This window comes from Zingiber officinale, chromosome 1B (assembly GCF_018446385.1).
Source record: "Zingiber officinale cultivar Zhangliang chromosome 1B, Zo_v1.1, whole genome shotgun sequence".
In the NCBI taxonomy this organism is placed as follows: domain Eukaryota; kingdom Viridiplantae; phylum Streptophyta; class Magnoliopsida; order Zingiberales; family Zingiberaceae; genus Zingiber; species Zingiber officinale.
The window spans coordinates 168,656,701-168,675,840 of NC_055986.1; the positions used below are offsets into that span (position 1 = coordinate 168,656,701).

Below are 19,140 nucleotides of genomic sequence, written 5' to 3' on the forward strand. Positions count from 1 at the left end.
CAACGGAGGGATGAGCCAAGTGTTGCCATTGGGATTTAGGGTTAATATAGCAATAGAATTATAATTTGATTGGAATATTATGTTGGGGTACACAATCTGTTGCCAGAGATTTACGGTGTATTAGCTGAATTTAAATTACACTGAACAAAATTCACTTATCTGTCAAGATGACCTAAGCTGATAATCTCAGGTTGTCAGCAGAGGTTGATTTCTGCTAATTGTTGAGTGCAGTCCAAGCTCTGAGTTCATGCATACTGAAGGACTGGGCGGGCAAGCAGTAGATTGGTCGATCGGACAGTAAGGCCGAACAAGTTCGACCTGACGGAGAGCCGACCGGGCGAGAGGTTGGCCGGGCGAGCAGACAGACCGAGCGAGAGGTCGATTGGGCTAACAGACAGGCCGAATGAGAGGCTAGTTGGACTAACAAACAGGTCGAGTGAGAGGTCGGTCGGGCGAACAGGCAGGCTGAGCGAGAGGCCGGTCAGGCAAACAGACAGGCCGAGTGAAGAGGTCGAGCGGACAAGCGGACAAGCGGATAGGCTGACCGAGCGGATGAAGAGGTCGACCAGACGGACAAGGAGACCAACAGGGTGAGAGGATGTAGAGGCTGAGCGAGCTAACTGAGCATCCGAGCAAGTGGGCGGCCGGGCTTTGACATCGAGCGGGACCAGCAGACTAGAGCGAGTGGCGGACCGAGGCATGCGATTGACGCAGTTTCATTGAAACATATTCACCCCACCTCCGGCTGTGCTTTGAGGTTTCCTCGAGTCGTCTGTTTCCCAGGATATAACAGTGAACCGTGATTCTCACCAAGGATTGATGGTCACGGTGAACTGAGTGGTAACCGAACTATCACAGGTACTCCGTCGAGCAAAAGTTGCACGACAAAGGAGGAGGGAAAGTAAAATGGAGAGCTTCTGCTGCTTTTCTTTTCCTACAAACCAATGGACATCGCTAATGATCGTTTAATGATTATTATTTATCAGCTGTGTAATGTCAATGTTTCACTCGACTGTATTAATCTTTCTTAATGCAAGCGGTAAAAAGGTGGGCAACGTTAATGATCGTTGGTTATTCCACTTGGATAAATTTTACCCCGACCGATCTAATATTCGGTGCACACAGGTCATACCCGCACACGAGTTAACATGGTTTAGTGCAATCCGGGACCTAGATTTGCACCCCTGCGCATCCAAACATGAGAGAGAGTCTCTCCCCATGCATTTGTTCACATCATCAATGCATGTGAATCAATATAAACCAACTAACATGCCAAGAAACTCCCAATGTGGGACTAAAGTCTCATTCACAATGGAATCTCTTTTCTCTTCCACCTCTTCTCCATTTACATCACTTATATCCAACATATTATATATCAATAGCTAAATTGGCGACAAAATTAAATTTCGTAGTTAATTTCATCATTATTCTAGGATATTCTTTTAGTTGGTCGTGTTAGTGTGTGCACTTATGTGCTAAGACACTCCTTATGTATTTTGTGGATAATTATTTAATAAAGGCAAGAATTTATCATTAATTATTTACTTTTCTGTACGTATATGATTAATAATAAAGTCCCACAGATTAATCGGTATATTAATCTGAAAACAACCCTTGATCGGATAGATATCTAGAGGGGACATGGATATCTAGATCAACGCTGAGTATGACTAGGTCGAGATAGACCGGAGGGATGGATATCCAAGTTGTACTTGGGGTGCCTTGAGTTTAGAGGTACACTAGACACGACCCACTCAAGAGGAGACCACATATTAAGCATCATTGGTTATTCCTCTTATGAACGAGTGTAACTGATCTTTTGACTTGAGACATTCATTTATTCTATGCATGGAGTTATGTGCTTTAACATCGTTAAAAGCAGTCTTTAATCGGATTGTGATTAATATGGTAGTTGGGTGTATGACAAAACGTAGAGAGAATAATGTTAAGTCAATAGAGGATTCATCGCTCTCTTGGATTAGGAGTTAACATCCTGACCGCTTGATAAAGATATTAGTGACTCAAAATTCATGGTCATGGGAGGAATGATTTATCATTCAAGAGAAGTCTATTATATCTTGGAAATCAAGTAAAACAATTAATTTGGTAATGATGCATAATTTATCGAATTAATTGAGATGTAGACTTTAGATGAAAAGATTGAATTACACAGTAATCGGTTCATAGTGGTTTACAGTTTATGACTGATATTAATTTTATCGCGTTGGGTGGCTAAAAACTGTTGCTAGACGATTATCTTAGTCTGTGTATGGGTTTACACTGCCTTCGTGTATAAAACCTAGAGGGTCACATGCATATCACGTAGACATGAACAATGGTATCGGAAGTTAGTCGAGATAAAGATCAAATATGAATTTATTTGATACAAAGAAGAGAGAATTCGAATAGCCATAATCATGATGATTAATGGAGAATTCGAAGAGTCGTCATAATGATAATTAATGAAGATTTTGAAGAGTTATCATAATGAAGGTGATAAATGAAGAATTTATGGAGTCTATAACTCTTCATCTTCCTAATTAATGAAGATCATAAATGATGAATTTATTGAGAACTTAACTCTTCGTATTCCTTGGAGGCTATAAGTAGTCATCCTCGGAAAGATGCGAGATAAGAATTAATTTTCTCTGAGTTTCCCTCGTCAACTTCTTCTTCGTTCGGAAGAGATCGTAGTGCTTCCAAGGCTTTGTCAATCCAAGAGGTTAGTACCTAACGGAACGTGTCAAGTTCATGATCTAGTGCGCGTGGATACCGCTAGAGGTGTCACACGTGGGGCTCTTATCTGTCTTATTTGTCTGTGATATTATTCACACCTATCGAGGACTCGAGGTATGTTTTTATATAATTTTGTGTAAAATTATATGTACCACGAAAGATCCATGATTCATTACTTGTCTTCCGCTATGCTCCGAACCCAACAAGTCACTATATCAAATTATAATTAATTCGATTGCTAGTTTAGGATTTAGGGGTGACAGAGGTGCATGCCATGTTGCCATTAGGATTTCAGGGCTAATGTAGCAACATTTGAATTATAATTCTATTGGAATATTATATATTAGTAGCTAAATTGATTAGAAAATTAAATTCGGTAACTAATTCCATCATTGTTCCATGATATTCCTATAGTGGGATGAGGATCCATTGTCATCTCTATTTGTATGGAATAATGATCTCACATATAGATTTAGCTGTGATTATATTTATTTTTTAAAAAAATGACCTGTGTGAATATAGTTGTTTAGATTGAAATATTTTTCAACTGCTTCTATCTCTCTATTTCTTTTCTTGACGTCGTGCTTCGCTCACCACCTCGACTCCTCGAGCCAACAAGCTTGACATAGACATTAGCTAAGGGATACATCCATGATCGATAGCTAAGGGTCACACTCATGGCTCATGTGTTGAACAACCACAATCAAGGGGCGCCTCCCTCCTTCCTCCTCTCCCATGCTTTGCACGTCAAATAATAACAAGAAAAATGATATGCTCAAGGAAAAAAACTCAAAGAAAAGTTCAAGGATAGACACATAAAGTGATGGGACCCACAAAAAGTGAAATGATGGGTCATGACTTTATGTGTCTATCCTTGAATTTTTCCTTGAATTTTTTTCCTTGAGCATATCATTGCTCTAATAACAATCAGGGATATTTTCAATAATTACATGTAGAAACTACTCCATCTCTATTACAATTGATTTAAAATAATTGGATTAAATTAATAAAGAATATTCTGATATAAAAATTTATAATTTAGAGTTTAGGATTTTAAGTTTTAGAATTTAGATATAATTACGTAGCATCTATCGTAGCTACTACAAAGTATAAAAGCTGCACAATAGTATGAAAAATTAATTATTTGACTTTAATCAAAATTACTATACATAAATCACTATTATATTAAAATATATTTTATCATTTTAGCTAAAATTATTTGAATTTTATCAAAATTATTTTAAATTAGTAAAAATCATTTTTAAACTGTTATAGTTAAATTCAAAAATTTTAAACCTGAACTCTAAACATTAATATTATATCAAAATACTCTTTATAAACTTAGTTCAAAATTATTTAAATTAATTAAAATTATTTAAAAACAGTTATATCGGCTACCATATTACAGTATTATATCAAATATTATACCTTATATAGTAGCTATAGAATCGTCCTATCAACAACTATAATAGCTGTAGAAGTAAGAATATCCTCGGCAGTTGGAATAAAATATCTGATGGGTAAATTTTTGATTTTTTAAAAAAGTAACTGTTCTTTAGATGGTTTGTATTATTTGAGCCGTCCTTTCGATTTTTATCCTAATAAATTTAATTTTTTTTTAAAGTGCGTCTGAACATTTATTAAAAATAATCTTTTTTTTTATTTTTTTTAATATAAGTATTAAGATCTCATTAATTTTGGAGTGAAGGCCTTATTGCTACCGGATAAAAATAATAATAATAACTGCGAGTCTGAATTCTTATATTTTGTCGTTATTGTTCATAATCTCAACTAACAATTTGTATATAAGTCATTTACATTTGTCAAATTTTAAAAATAGCCTCTGTATCACTGTCCCTTAATGCTTTGAAGATTTTGGTTAAAGGTGAGAAATTTTTATGGGACTACGTCGGTAAGACTCGACCTTAACTAATTTGATTAATTATTATTTTTAAAATATTTTACTAAAAAATTCATCATATATCAAAAAACGTAAACTAACCATCTAAAGATTTCTATTAAACAAAAGAACAGAACAGATAAAGTCAGTGACATTTAATAATATGTTCTTTTTTCCCATAAATGACAAACTTCCCCTTGAATTCAGTGACATTTAATCGACCATTTCAATCAATGCAGTACACACTAGAATAGCTCAAACCAAAGCTTTATGAATTAAACATAATAAAGTTTTAAAATAATTAAAAAAAGCATAATAAAGTTTTTTCGAATAATAATTATTAAATACTTCCACTAGCAGTGTAGAAATGAATGCAGGCAATAATTCCTTGAGTAAAAATAATTTAAAATTCAAATATCCTTTTTCTGGCAAAAAGAAACCTGGAGGTGAAAATGATGAGGAGGTCAAACATGTTCTTTTTTTACCCATCGCTTTGACCATTCTTTTGACGGGTAGGTCGGGTGAGTCTCGAGTATTAACGGCATCCCTTTTAAGGTTCCATAATTCCATGACTCTCGTGTGCGTCCGTCCATGGTGGGGCCCCGGTAACGTGGGAAGGTGATTTGTGGGTCGCGGTGTGGGTCAACTTGTTCACGTGTTCGACATATTCAGTAAAATCTCCTTCCTTGTAGACCTCGGTCACCCGCAAGTGCACCTGCTCTATAAAGGCGTAAGTGGGCCCGCAGTGGTTGATATCGATAAATGTTTTCGGTGTTTGCAGAGGACCCAGAGCATTTTGTCCATTTAAGAGGCAGGTAGAAATTGAGTAAACGGATCCAGTAATTAAAGAAGGGCAGGGGAGATCAATTAATTTTATTTAAGAGAATAAAAAAAGGAGGATTAACTGAATTTTCTTTTGATTTTTTTGAAGTATAACAAGTACAAACGAACAGTAAACGACGAGCGACGGCGGAGAGCAAGGAAAGGAAGGGAGAGAGAGGAGGAGGAGGAGGAGGAGGAGGACGAGCTGGAAGAAGACGAAGACGAACTCCAACAACTGTTACTTCGTCTTCTACTTCTCTGGAGGCGACGACGACGAGTGATGCGCTCCTTCTCCTCTCCCTTTCTGCCGCGCAAGAAGCCCTAATCACCTTACCCATTTCTGATCCACAGCTTCTTTTAAATGGAAGGTTGGGCATCGTTTTTCGTTAAATTCTCGTACGTTTCATATGGGAAATCGTAGGTATTTGTTAGATCCGCCGATCTGTACTGCCTCGTATGGTCTATCCGTATTCGGGGACGGAAATTTGAAGATTCCATGACCGAATTGTGGTTTACTTTTAGTGCCGTGGGTACTGGTTGCTGGGATGGATGCTTGGGCTGTTTTGTTGCTTCGCCCTGACTTTATTTTTCGCTTGACGTCAGTGTATTTTTTTTCCATTGCGAATTTGTGCCCACACTATGATATCGCAACTCTAGCCATGCCCAGGCCTACCGATAACCTTGACATCATGAGATAGAAAGGTAGCTTTGGCACAACAATAATCCCTTTTGTTGAGAAACCGATCCAAAGTTCGCCATCAATCTAAACCTGAAATAACTAGATCAATAAATACAATAGGAAGGAGGATTAAATATGTGGTCTAAATATCAGCTGTCTTTTATATATATTATTTAATATGGAAATTGACCACAATATCTCATGGATTCCTTAAACTACACCAGATAGGAATGAAAAAGGCATGATGGTTGGGAGATGAACAAAGAACTAAGGGCAACATAGTTTGTTTATCTTGATAACCAATTGGATCAGAAAAGAAAGGTAGGACCTTATAAGGAATTGAAGTGTCTTATCAGATATTTTCGCAACAGGAGTCACCAAAAATTAGGGGTTTGCTTCGTTGTAAATATGGGAATTCTATTGGACAGAAAGGTACTGGTGGTATTCGACATTTTTTTTGGTGTTTGCTAAAGGGCATTTAAGATCATCGGCATTTTTTTTTTTTTTGCGTGCAGAGGTCGTCTCTAAAATTTTCTTATTTAACTTGTTAAATTTGGACAGCATATTATGGACGGATATCTTATCAATTATAATGTAGACTCAAACAATATACCAACGATTTTGAGGTCCTACTATCTTGATAAAATTATTAAATGTTAGTGGATAATTTCTACTTTGCATTTGAAATAAAAACAAATAAACACTAGTAATGACAATGAAATAAAAATCTCAATTTGTTATGTTTATCTCATCAACATGTCTTTCTTTGGAGTGGCCACATTTCATTACCATCATTTCAACAGGGGTTTGACATCCTCATTCTCTATACTTCAGGTATTGGTATTGTTCTCCTATCCATGTTAGAAATTTCATGGATGTTCATATTATTCTTGCAATGTTTGGTTAGGAGGTATCTTTCCGTTTCAGGGTAATACATGTACTGTTCTAACTTTTTTTGACGGATGTACTCTGGTGTATACATCAGCAACACCCACAAACTCTATGTTTAAGGTTTGTGTATATAAATCTATTTATATTATCTTTTTCAAAATACTTTCTCAATGGGAGAATGGTAGCTAATGGACAATTTGTTGAACAATCTTTCTGTTCTTATTCTTGAAATGTTAAGTTTGTAGTTAGGTCGTGCAGTCACTTTATATTTATGCAATTGTCTTTGACATGATATTAAAAATATTATCTATGAAAAATAGTTATTACTCTTAAAGAGTTTCTTGTATTTTTAACCAATCTTCTGGTGCAAAAAGGATCCTGGGATCTGTATAATGTGATACTGTTAGTTCAAATATTTTGTCCATGTTAAGTTGTTTTTGATCTGCTAGTGGAAATCTAGCTCTACTCTTTCATTCTAATGCTTGTGCATTTCCTACCCATTATTGTTGCCAGGTTGGTCTCCGGACCAAGATCGTAACTCAGTTGGGTATGGGCCTAAAAGACCTAGTGTGCCATCAAGAGTTAGACCACAGGGTTCATCATCTTCCAGTTACAAGGATTTTCTTCGGAAATTTGTAGATAGTGAAATTTTGACAGCAAAACTTGAAGATTGGCTTTCAGGAACATCTAATGAGTCAGAATTCACGAAGCCAATTTTTGATGTTCCATTCGAACTCGGAGAACTTCAAAATTTTGATTATGCACTTGAAGGTGTTGCATTTCAGCAATTGATACGAATGCCTAGTGCTGTTTATGCATCAACATCTGATGTGGTAGAAGCGACAGCACATCTTGCCATTGAAGATTTCTTACATGCTAGCGTCAAGGGATTGTGGGAGACTTTTTGGAGTTATGATGAACCAGTGCCTTTCTCTGTAGCTTGTATACACAGCACGAGTTCAAAATTTTATCCTGCTGAAAAGGCTATTGCTAGAGGAAAGCTTGAAGGTATTTGTGCAACTGCTATTTTGCTAAAAAACAATAAGGATTACCGTGGCAAATGGGATCAAATTATTGAGTTGACTTTATTGAGGCCTGATGTTGGTATGTCAGTGCAGAATGATCAGCGGCCTTCTTCATCTATTCTTGGAGAAGCACTTTTCTTTGCAGTCCGAGTGCTGTTAGCTAGAAGCCTTAGCAAGTCAACTACTGTGTCCCATAATGCAAACTGTGTATTTCTGCTTCTTGTCGATTCACAATATGGCGGGGTAGTAAAAGTTGAAGGCGATGTTAGTAAGATAGATTTTGATGGTAGTGATGTCTATGAATCTGCTGGCAAATGGATTGAGAAACATGCCAAAGTCTCGGTTTCACCAATTGACCGCATCTGGAACAAGCTTGGGAATGCCAACTGGGGTGATATTGGCACTCTACAGGTTCTTCTTGCAACCTTTCATTGTATGGTTCAGTTTTGTGGTATGCCAAAACATCAACTTGAGGATTTGGCCACAGGACATAGTTCCCGCCTTCAGAATCGTAGAACTGAAAGGCAATTAGTTGATGTGCATGTTAATGGTGCTGGTTTATTCCAGTTCCAGCAGCGAAGTCGTTCCCCCGAAATTGTAGAAGTCCATGAAGAATCCCTAAAGCTTAATTCTGAAGAATCTCTGAAGCTAACAAAAGGATCAGCTGTATGGATGGAAGACTCAGAGCGTCAAAAGGGTTTTGAGATGGTTGAAATAATAAGTGACGAGGATGTTCAAATCTATATTGTCACTCCCATGGAAGAACCGGGAGAGAAACTTATGCTTTATGTTGGCTCCATCACTTCTAATTTAGAATCTGCTTGGGAGGATATGGATCTATGGTACCAGGTCCAACGACAAACTAAGGTGTTGACTGTAATGAAACAAAGAGGTTTAGCCAGTCAATATCTTCCTCAAATCATTGCATCCGGAAGAATGATTCACTCTGGGCAGTGTAATAAATCTGTCTCAGGTGGAATTTGCAGCCATCCTTGGTGTGGCACCCCAATCCTTGTGACTTCTCCTGTGGGTGAAACTGTTTGTAATTTGAGAAGAAATGGCCTATTTGGACCTGAAGAAGCTCTTCGATGTTGTCATGACTGCTTATCTGCTCTTGCCATTGCATCTTCAGCCGGAATAAGACATGGTGACGTCCGTCCAGAGAATGTGATCCTTGTAAATGATGGTGGGAGGCATCCATTCTTTTGCCTGATTGGATGGGGTCATGCTGTTCTTGAAGATAGGGATCGCCCACCATTGAATCTTTTATTTTCCTCCACATATGCTCTACAAGAAGGAAAGCTGTGCGCTTCATCTGATGCAGAAAGTCTCATCTACTTGCTATACTACTCATGCGGTGGAGAATTCCCAGAGATGGATTCAGTTGAGTCTGCACTTTACTGGAGAGAACAGTCTCTATCGAAAAGGGTCATACAGCAGAAGCTGGGGGATATCTCAGCCATCCTGAAAGCTTTTGCAGATTATGTTGATACGCTATGTAGAACTCCATATCCCCTCAATCATGATATTTGGTTGAGGAGGTTGCAAAGAACCATTAATGAAGATCATGGAAAAGAAATCAACACGTCAAACTAAATTTTTATGCCAACCAATTGGTAGTGGTGACATTTTCCACTGTGTAAGTGCTACTTGTGACTAGTTTCTTCCTCGAGCGGATGGATGGGTGCTACGAGATGAGCATTTCCCACCAAAACAAAGCTGCCTCGCCGTCATTTTTGCAGATGTTTTAGTTAATTTGATTTGCTTCACGTTTGCTTGAAATGTTTGTGTTCCAATCCTCACCACCACCGTAATGCCCTGATCAATGTGGTTCCTCAAACAACCTTCTGCAGTGATTTCAACTGCTTCTCGTGTTTTTTACACTGTCATTGTGCTTGAAAAGTAATATCTTCTGTACAACGAGCAACAAGGAAATGTGGTGGGTTTAATTTCTAACAATTGGTGACACGATCGTATTCTCCATTTCATGAAAAGTTCACATTCAATTGATATCTTTATTTTATATATAAAAAAGTAAATTTCAGGTGTTGCAAGATCATTTGCATGAAGGTGCTTTATGACTAATAAATATATCTTTAGACATTTAAATGATTAAAATATTCAATTGGAAATGAAATAAATTTTATAATTTTCACCATTGTAAATTCATTTTTATGGTTTTTTAAAGGTAAATTCATGGCTAAAATATTATGGGAAATGAAAAAAAAAAATAGAATTGGACAGACAGCCAACTTCTTTAATAAATTAAATGTTTCTGATAAAAATGATAACGTTTTGATTTTTTTTTTTTTTTCAAGACGGTTTAGTATTATTGGCTCTCCATCTAGATATAAGCTAGATAAATTACAGAGGAATTCACCTAGTAACAAGAGTCGTATAAGGGCGTGAGCTAATTCATATATTTCTATATTCATTAAGAATCGATCCTAGATTTATCTATGTCAATCCATGGGGACATTAATCAATCAAATATTATAGTAAAAACAATTAGATTATACGAAGAGATATAAATCACGGATCAATTTATAGTCGACTGTCAAAATTAAGTTAATCAATCAAATATTGGATGTAGATTTGATTAACTTCTTTCCTTATTAGTCAAGCAATCAAATATTACACCGCTTACATTCATGTGAACAAAAGTCGATAATCTACCATAGAATCCTCAATTTTTTTAAATTAAGTTAAGAATATTTTGTTAAATTCTAGTTACGAATGATTCAGCATTACCATCTTTTCTTCATTCCATTCTAATCGAGAGAAATTATTTGATCGCTTTGATGGCAGCCGCCGTCCACTTGTGAGAGCATAACTTACAATCGGAGAAGATCAGCAATAAGAGCAATTAGAATATTTTTAAAAGGATGAAGAACGAGTAGGGTTAATAAAAGTGGTTGTTAAATCAAATTAGCCAACTAAATTGATTGAATTTAAAAGTTTAATTTTTTTATTTTGAAAATTTAGTTTTTTTTAATATCAATTATTTTGAATAATTTGGTTTGATTTTGATTTTAAAACTCTTAATTTGGTTAGTAGGATTATGGGTACGTAGAGATAATAGAGTTAATAGGATTATGGGGATATGAAGATAATGGAGTTTGTGGGATATAGGGATGTGGAGATAAGGGGGTTAGTGGAAAATCAAAACTTCATCCCTATAAATAATTATACACCTATTGAAGGAAAATCTTCAAAGTAAGAGAAGTCAAATTCTTGATAGAATTATTTTGACAAGGAAGGAGAAGTCGTCGCCGTATCAATTTCTAAGGAGTACAATAAGTGGGATTATATGCAAATTTTAAGTTCTGAAAGTGATAGTTTTATTTTTCTGAAAATTATTTTATTTCACTACTGTTATTACTGATGGCTGAATTATTATTGATTACTGTCATTACTGGATTTTGGATATTAAATTAATTATGAATTAAATAGTAGAGATACATATTATGAACATTGCTGATTACTGAATTAGTACTAATTACTAACCTCTCTTGTACGAGGAATAATTATATTGCTTTTTAATAACTATAGTATTTGTATTTTATCTCTTACTTCTGAGTGATTTCCAAATCACTCATCCCTTATAATCCATTTCAGTATAGATGAAATTGGAACTGAGAATGAGATTGAGGATAGATATCAAGTCAAATTTTAGGGATATGAATTCACTCCAATTACTATCAAGAAGATTAGAATTATGCTACAATCATCAACCTTTAATTTAAGTGAACACAATTTAATTCGTTTAAACCATGAAAATAGTATACTGTTTATGTTGGGAATAAAAATACTGATTTTATGTGGCAATTACTATACTACTAAGGTTGATTGTTTTTGAATTTTGGGTTTGAAAGCAATGCCGATATCAATAGGGTCGTCTCAAGATTCCTGAGGCCCTAGACAAAAATAAATTAAAAAAATCTTTTAATATATTTTTAAAAAAATTTCTCAAGTTTTTTTCATTTGAATTTGGGATTGAGAATGACCGGTTTAAAAAAAAATTAATTTATTTTTTAAAAAATAAAATATTATTTTTATATAAAATTTAGTTTTCTCGCTAATATTTAGATAATTTTTTTAAATACTTAAATTATTTAATCTTTTTGAGACATTGAACGTAAATAAAACTTTATTAATTTTAATTTTGATTTTTTTTAAGCATTTTACTTTATGTTTATGGATACAAAAAATCTCTGATTCATGTTATTATCGAGGAAGAAAAAGAAAAAGTGAGAAAAGAATATTATCAACGAGGGAGGAAAAGGGCGTTCTCTCAAAATATCACTGGCGAGAGAGCATAAACGTACAAAATTATTTATGAGAAAAGAAAAAAGGCATTGGCGAGGTAATATAAACATGCAAAATTAATGAGGAGAAAAGAAATGGGCACGAAGCATTGGTGAAAGAATAATTAGGATTTTTTTAGAGATATTGAGAAGAAAGAGTTTATTAGTTTTATAAGATATATAATTAAATAAAATAAAATCTTTGACTAAGTGTAATTATGAGGAAGGAAAGAGTTTATTAGTTTTATAAGATATATAATTAAATAAAATAAAATCTTTGACTAAGTGTAATTATGAGGAAATAAGATTAAATAAAACAAAATCTTGGCTAATTATAATTACGACTAAATAAGAATATGTGTAATAGGAATCATGAATTAATTAATAAGATGTCATTAATGAGTTAGCAAGATATTTATTAATATGTATGCTATCATTAATTAATATTAATGACTCAATTTATTTTTTTAATATCTTTATTTAATTATTTAATAAATGAGTCTCAATATTGCATAGGTATTAAAGACCTATGCCTTGAGCCGGACCTAGATATCAATCTATTGTTGTGGGCCATGACATCAAATGATCAGAGTTGCATTACTATGGTGTTAATTTTTGAAAATTAATATTATAGTGACGTTGATTTTTTAAATTCATCATCATAGTTAAGTTAATTTAATTTTTGATCAAATTAATTAATATTTTATTAGTTCGTCTATTCAATTTTTATTGAAAAAATAGATTGGTCCGATTAATTCAAAAAAATAATTAATTTGTTCAATTTTAATTTAATCGTCGGTTTGGTCGGTTGGATTTTGAACTCGGTCCTAGAGCAAGTGAACAAAGAAATGCTTAATTTTTAGAATTGATATTTATATAAAAGTAAATTTGTGTTCTAAAATGTCATGGAATAAATGCCACTTAAGATCTTCAAAATTTTGAATTCATAGGGCTACTTAAGAACTAATATATGATGTGCTCAATGTTTGACTTATAAGCAATTGTTGTGGAGTCTAAAGCAAACTAGAATACTAAGTGTTAGGACTAGTAAATATTAAACTAGACTTCAGTGTTTTTAGGAGAACAAATATAATATTAAAGGAACAAATATTATCTTAAAAAGAATCTATAAATTTAAATCATATTTCATAATGAGAACTGAGGAAAACAAATATCATATAAAATCTTGTTTTAGCTTCTGCACAAAAATACATATTAATCAAATGTCCTACACTATTATTTTTTTTTAATACAATCCAAACAAAAATTTAATAACAAGTGACCCGTAATATATTAAGCTATCCGAAGTTTTAAACTTTATTGTTAATAACCAACTTAAGTTTTGGAAATTAAGTTGTGAATATTTTGTTAAATTTAGTTAAGGATATTCCCAATCAGTTACTTTCACACTATAAAAAACTCTTTCTAATCTCTCTCATTTACTCATTTTATAAATTGTGACTTAAAATAATAATCTTTCCAAATTTGGTTTGCCTTCTATATAGTTGGAAAAGTGGATCTATCTAAAATAATAATTAGACGGCAACTTCTCAAAAATAAAAATAAAATTAATTTGATTAAATAAAATAAAAAAGGTATAGAAAAATTTTAGAGGTAAGTTACGGAAGCAATGCTGAATTTTAAGAATGGATATTTATATAAAAGTAAATTTGAATTACAAGTTATAGTGGAATATATGTCTCAATCTATCTTCAAAATTTTGAAATCAATCAAATCACCAGAAATACTTTGACATTTTAAAAACGGTATAATATCTCCCGTTTCCTCGTTCCATTCCAATCGAGAGAAACTCTGTTTGAAGAATATTGATTTCTCCCATGGCCGCCGCCGTCAAAATAACTTACTGGAGTAATTGCAGAAGATCAGCTATCTCCGGCCATCCTTTCCGATAGTCGCCCTTGACACTGAGTTCTCCGGCATCCTCCATTCCACCCGCATCACTCCACAGAGGAGGAAAGGTACTTCGACCTCAATATGATCCAGCTCGGCATCTCTCTCTTTGACACCGCCAGTAACCTCGGAGGAGTTTGGCAAATAAACTTCTCAGATTGTGATCCGGATCTCGATCCTTCCTCGCCAGCGCACGTTCAAGGATCGATCTTGAAAGAAATCAGCACCATGAGAAAAATTATTTCATCACCTTCCACGGTCTATACGACGGTACCTAGAAAAGATGTTCACTGGCGTGCAGCCGCTGCTGGAAACGCTTGAAGGCCGAGGGTGTCGCTCACCAAGGCGGATTCGACAGCTTGGTGACCGGATTGTGTTTCCATGCGGAAGAGGTGGACAGAATGAGGTAGAAGTCTCCATGATTCTTTATGACTTGGAGGACGCCGCCGGCAACACGCCGTATGGCTTACCGCTCTGATTCCTCACCACCCATTTCATCATGTTTTTATGGAGTTCGCCTCCACGGGCGGGATCAACTGGTTATGACATGGATTCTTACAGCATGAGTCGAGAGGTCGAGGGTCTGCGGCAGCAAATGCGATAACATCAATATCTGTCCGTGCTAAACACCTGAGACCACCATGTCATAGCTGGGCCCGTATTCACCGTGATTTACTCCCTCTCATACTTGTGGGGCCGGGTTGAGGGGGCCGCTGGGTTGGCGGTTCCAACCTTTTTTGCAGCATGTTTTTATGGAGTTCGAATCTCGGCGAAATTGAGATAAATACATCCTTTATGTGTTAGTCATCCGTGATTTACCTCTTCCGTATTGACCCTAAGATGGATTAACTGGGGCGCTGGGGACGAACTTCCGTATTGACCCTAAGATGAATTGACTAGGATGCTGGGGACGAACGTATTCATCTTTTACTATCATATTTATGTGTCCTCCTTTTAGTCATCAGTTATATATATATATTTTTTTATAGAGAAAGTTTGTCTAGATGATCCGGTACAGTCCTGTTGTGTTGTGTTGGTTTGAATGAAGATCGATAGGGTTCAAAGACTTGTCGTCCTTGTGGTGCTTGAATACTCCTAATATCTTCTACATGTGCTAAAAGGCGAAATCGCTCGCCCCCAGCGCCCCTGTCGCACCCGACCCAAGGTCATCACGAGGGAGGTAAATCACAACATCCTGAGCTAGCATGTGGTAGGTGGGATGAGTTGCACAGGGACCGAGGATTTACGCCCCGACTACCCTGAGTTTCAACCCCGCGACATCATGTGGTAAGCATCCCACCATATACCAACTCGGATGACCTGTGGGGTCACTCCTAATATCTTCTACAGCATCATGATCAAGGATCTCATTTGCCTGTTAAATTGAAACAATTTCAACTACACGAGTGTGCGTGACCTAATTGCCACTCCAACAGTTGAATCTTCTGAAGGTTTACCCCTTTCTCTTTGTTCTCATTATAAAAGTAGGATTAGTGGCACATCGATGCTCTCCTATAAGCTTAAATAACTCGATGAAGTGATTCAAAGATGCTTATTGTTTAATCAAACACAACGAAATGCTCAAACTCAACCACCAAAAGTGAACAGCTTAGATGATCATAACATGGGATCTTCGAGTTGCACAGCAATAGTTACAGACAGTAAAAATCCTGACACTTATAAAAGTTGACAAAAGATTTCCTTCCACAAACTAAACAGTTCATAAACTAAATATATCCACTTAGTAATCACAAAATTAACTGCAACGCCATGCATTTCCACCCTAGAATTACCAGAAGATACGATTAGAGCTGGAACAATCAACTACACAGATTTATCCCATGTGGCTTCTACATGGATAGTCGTTATTACTATACATATGCAAACAACAGAATACCGCACACAATTTGCACCTTCAGGAAGAGCGCAAAGGATCCATATGCTACTTCTCGCCTCTGTGTGCAAAATGCTGGCAAATTTAGTCATCTAGAAACCATTCATTTCCAAAAGGTATGTTCGTCGCTTCATCAGTGCCTTGACGGCCGTTTTGAATGGGCTGTCAAATGATCCAGAGATGAAGGCATCGATCTCAGCCCTAGTGTTGCCAGTGCTGCTTCCATCGGAAGATGGCTTGATTGTAACCAAGGTCGCTCCTTGCAATGCCATCCCACCCGAGAGCTCCAAGTAGGGGGAATATTTTAACTTCATGTTTGAAGCTGGCACTTGTGTCCTGTTTGAAGATGCCGAGGGTGTCAATGGATTTTCCCTGAATTCCTTCAGCTGCTCTTCGCCCATGCTCAAGGTTCCCTGCCCGTCAGCGTCGGTCAAGACCAAGCTCTTCAAGGTGGGATGGTTCATAATAATCGGACGGAGAAGATAATGCCTCGTGGAAGCAGCAATGAGGGAGCTAATTGTCCATACAACACGGAGCTTTAGTCCCCCGTTGGTATAGAATGATTCGGGAATGCTTCCACCATCTTCTAAAGATGATTCAAGCTCAGAGGAGACAGGCTTTACATCGACCCTTGTACCTCCCAAGATGACACATTTATGAAGAGTACTCCCAAACTCAGCTCTCCATTTGATAAGAACCCCTTCTTCGGTTCCAACATCACCGGAAGGGAGTTCAATCCGGAGGTTCCGGACATGGGTGAAGCCCTTAAGAACTTGTGCAGGGGAGTGATGAGAGAGCTGCGGGAAGACAGGTTTGTTATTTCCTTTGGCATTGTGGATGTTGTAGAAGGGCTTTAGGAGCGAAACGAGGATCAGTTTCAGGAAATTGGATACGAGATTCCGTTGTCTGGGAGAGGATGGGCTATATGGATCATCAAAATTACCATCAACAGTGACCACATGATCGATTTTAATGTAGACATCATGGACCATAAACACAAGGGAATTGAACCGCTTGCAAACAGCAGAGCAGCGGCCAAGCGATCGGACATCTGCAAGCTTGTTAAAGATTAGAAGAACAACTGAATCAGGAAGGAGATCAAAATGATCCCAATGAGAGGAAGGATCAGCACAGCCACTTCCTCTTGTCTGCATTTTTTGTAATTTGTTTCTGAATGAAGTTCTTCTCCTCCAAGATTGTCAAGAATTAAGCAACAAAACAGCCAAATTCTCTCAAACTTAATTGAGTTGTTTAAAGCTCAAAAATCCTGCAATCATTTGAAAGCTCAGCATTGAAAGCTACATAAAGAAGACCATTTTTTTTTTTCTTTTGAGACGGCGATGATATCATATTTAGACTGAACTCCCATCCGAAGCAATGGTCTGAAGAACAATAAAACGAACAGTCGCTAATTAGAAAATTCACTACACATGCTATGCTTTTAAAGGAGATCAAGGGGGGCAAAAAGAAGGAAAACAAGTAGCACAATAATTTCATATCTTGAATATCAGAGACAGAAGTGGATCAGGATGACAAACTCAAAATTAAGCGGAAAATTAAGCTCAATGCAACGAATCATTCCAGGAAGTATACCAAAAAAATCCAAATTTCGTCGAACAAAACAAGAAAAGTACACAAGAACCATCAAGAGCGGAGTCTTTAACCTGATCTGCAGCTGTATAGGAAAAAGGAAGAGGATTCTGAGAAAAATCAGACAGTACCTGCAAATCCATCACCAATGAAGACCGATCAAACACGAATTCCTCGCCGGAAATCATGCTACAAGTGAGCAATAACCGCATCGCCGTACAGAAAACCCACTAATTGCTCCAAAATCCGCTCTTTCTCACACACCCTCCTGAAAAAGACTGCCTGAAAAAACCGCTCAACACCTCCAATCCAAAACAAAACGATCAAATACGAGCACAATACCTCCCGATCTCAGGTCGACCCCAAGCACGCCGATCGGACTACGCACGGGAGGGAGTTCCCCCAAACAAACCTCGCAAATGGAGAGAACACCAAATGCTTCCTGGAAGATTCTAGGGTTTTCGAAAGCGAAGTGGTGCGGTCTCGATGCGGTGGTAGCTAGCTTCGTCGATCTCTTATCTTTTCCGAACCGCGGTAGAATAACGGCAGAGTTAACGGGTGGCCCGTGATCGGAGATCACGGCGTTAGCATTGACGGGCGTCACCGTCAGTTATTCACTAAAGCAAATGATTTAGGCAATCTATTTATACCGTACAAATCTAATTATAAATTAAAATCAAACAAGTTAAAGTCATAAAAAAAACTCAAAAATAAATACAGATATTATTTTTTTATATTAATAATTTAAATACTCTCAATCTTTATTAGGTCATCATTTTAACACATCGAACAACTGACAGGTTCGAGTCCAGATCCTCTGCGCCCGCCTCCCGTGCGCCCTCTGCGCCCGTCGCTACGCGACAAAAAACCCACGCGCTAAGCACGTGCGTTTCTCCGCTCCAGTAATAAAACCCAACTCCAACGCACACATATCGCTTCCTGCTAATCGATCTGTTCACCGATCAGCAAGAATGTTGATCGGTCAGCAAGACCGATCAGCAGGAACCGATCAGCATTCCTACAGGAATTTATTAACTTTTTAAATTTTTTTTTTTTTAAAATAAATAAATAAAAACATTTCTAATACATATAATAATTATACAAGTCCAATATACTTCGATCCATATTAATCCTAATAAAAAATAGTAAATACTAATGTTATATTTTTGTAATATTTTTGTAATTAAAAAAAGTTAATAAATTCCTGCTGGAATGCTGATCGGTCAGCAAGACCGATCAGCAGGAATTGTAATATTTTTAATATTTTTGTAATTAAAAAAAGTTAATAAATTCCTGCTGGAATGCTGATTCCTGCTGATCGGTCTGCTGACCGATCAGCATTCTTTCTGATCGGTCAACAGATCGATCAGCAGGAAGCGATATGT

At 36.5% G+C, this 19,140-nt stretch overlaps 2 protein-coding genes across 5 annotated transcripts; one reads left to right on the plus strand and one right to left on the minus strand.

Annotated features, from left to right (window-relative positions):
- Positions 1 to 5,572: 5,572 nt before the first annotated feature.
- Positions 5,573 to 10,036, plus strand: LOC121990889. The gene is made up of 2 exons (XM_042544939.1): positions 5,573 to 5,826; positions 7,542 to 10,036. The coding sequence occupies exons 1-2, from the start codon at positions 5,820 to 5,822 to the stop codon at positions 9,647 to 9,649; spliced, it is 2,115 nt and encodes a 704-aa protein (XP_042400873.1). The 5' UTR covers positions 5,573 to 5,819; the 3' UTR covers positions 9,650 to 10,036.
- A 5,849-nt stretch (positions 10,037 to 15,885) lies between these two features.
- LOC121990898 (F-box protein At4g18380-like) lies at positions 15,886 to 18,271 on the minus strand. Of its 4 annotated transcripts, none has more exons than XM_042544969.1 (3): positions 18,098 to 18,271; positions 17,887 to 18,023; positions 15,886 to 17,432 (listed from the first exon to the last, which is right to left on the minus strand). In XM_042544969.1, the coding sequence occupies exon 3, from the start codon at positions 17,317 to 17,319 to the stop codon at positions 16,258 to 16,260; it is 1,062 nt and encodes a 353-aa protein (XP_042400903.1). In that variant the 5' UTR covers positions 17,320 to 17,432; positions 17,887 to 18,023; positions 18,098 to 18,271; the 3' UTR covers positions 15,886 to 16,257. The 4 variants fall into 4 exon arrangements, with proteins under 4 accessions (XP_042400903.1, XP_042400883.1, XP_042400895.1 ...); XM_042544949.1 differs by having other exon boundaries at positions 15,886 to 17,547; XM_042544961.1 differs by having other exon boundaries at positions 15,886 to 17,547; positions 17,887 to 18,033.
- Positions 18,272 to 19,140: the final 869 nt, after the last annotated feature.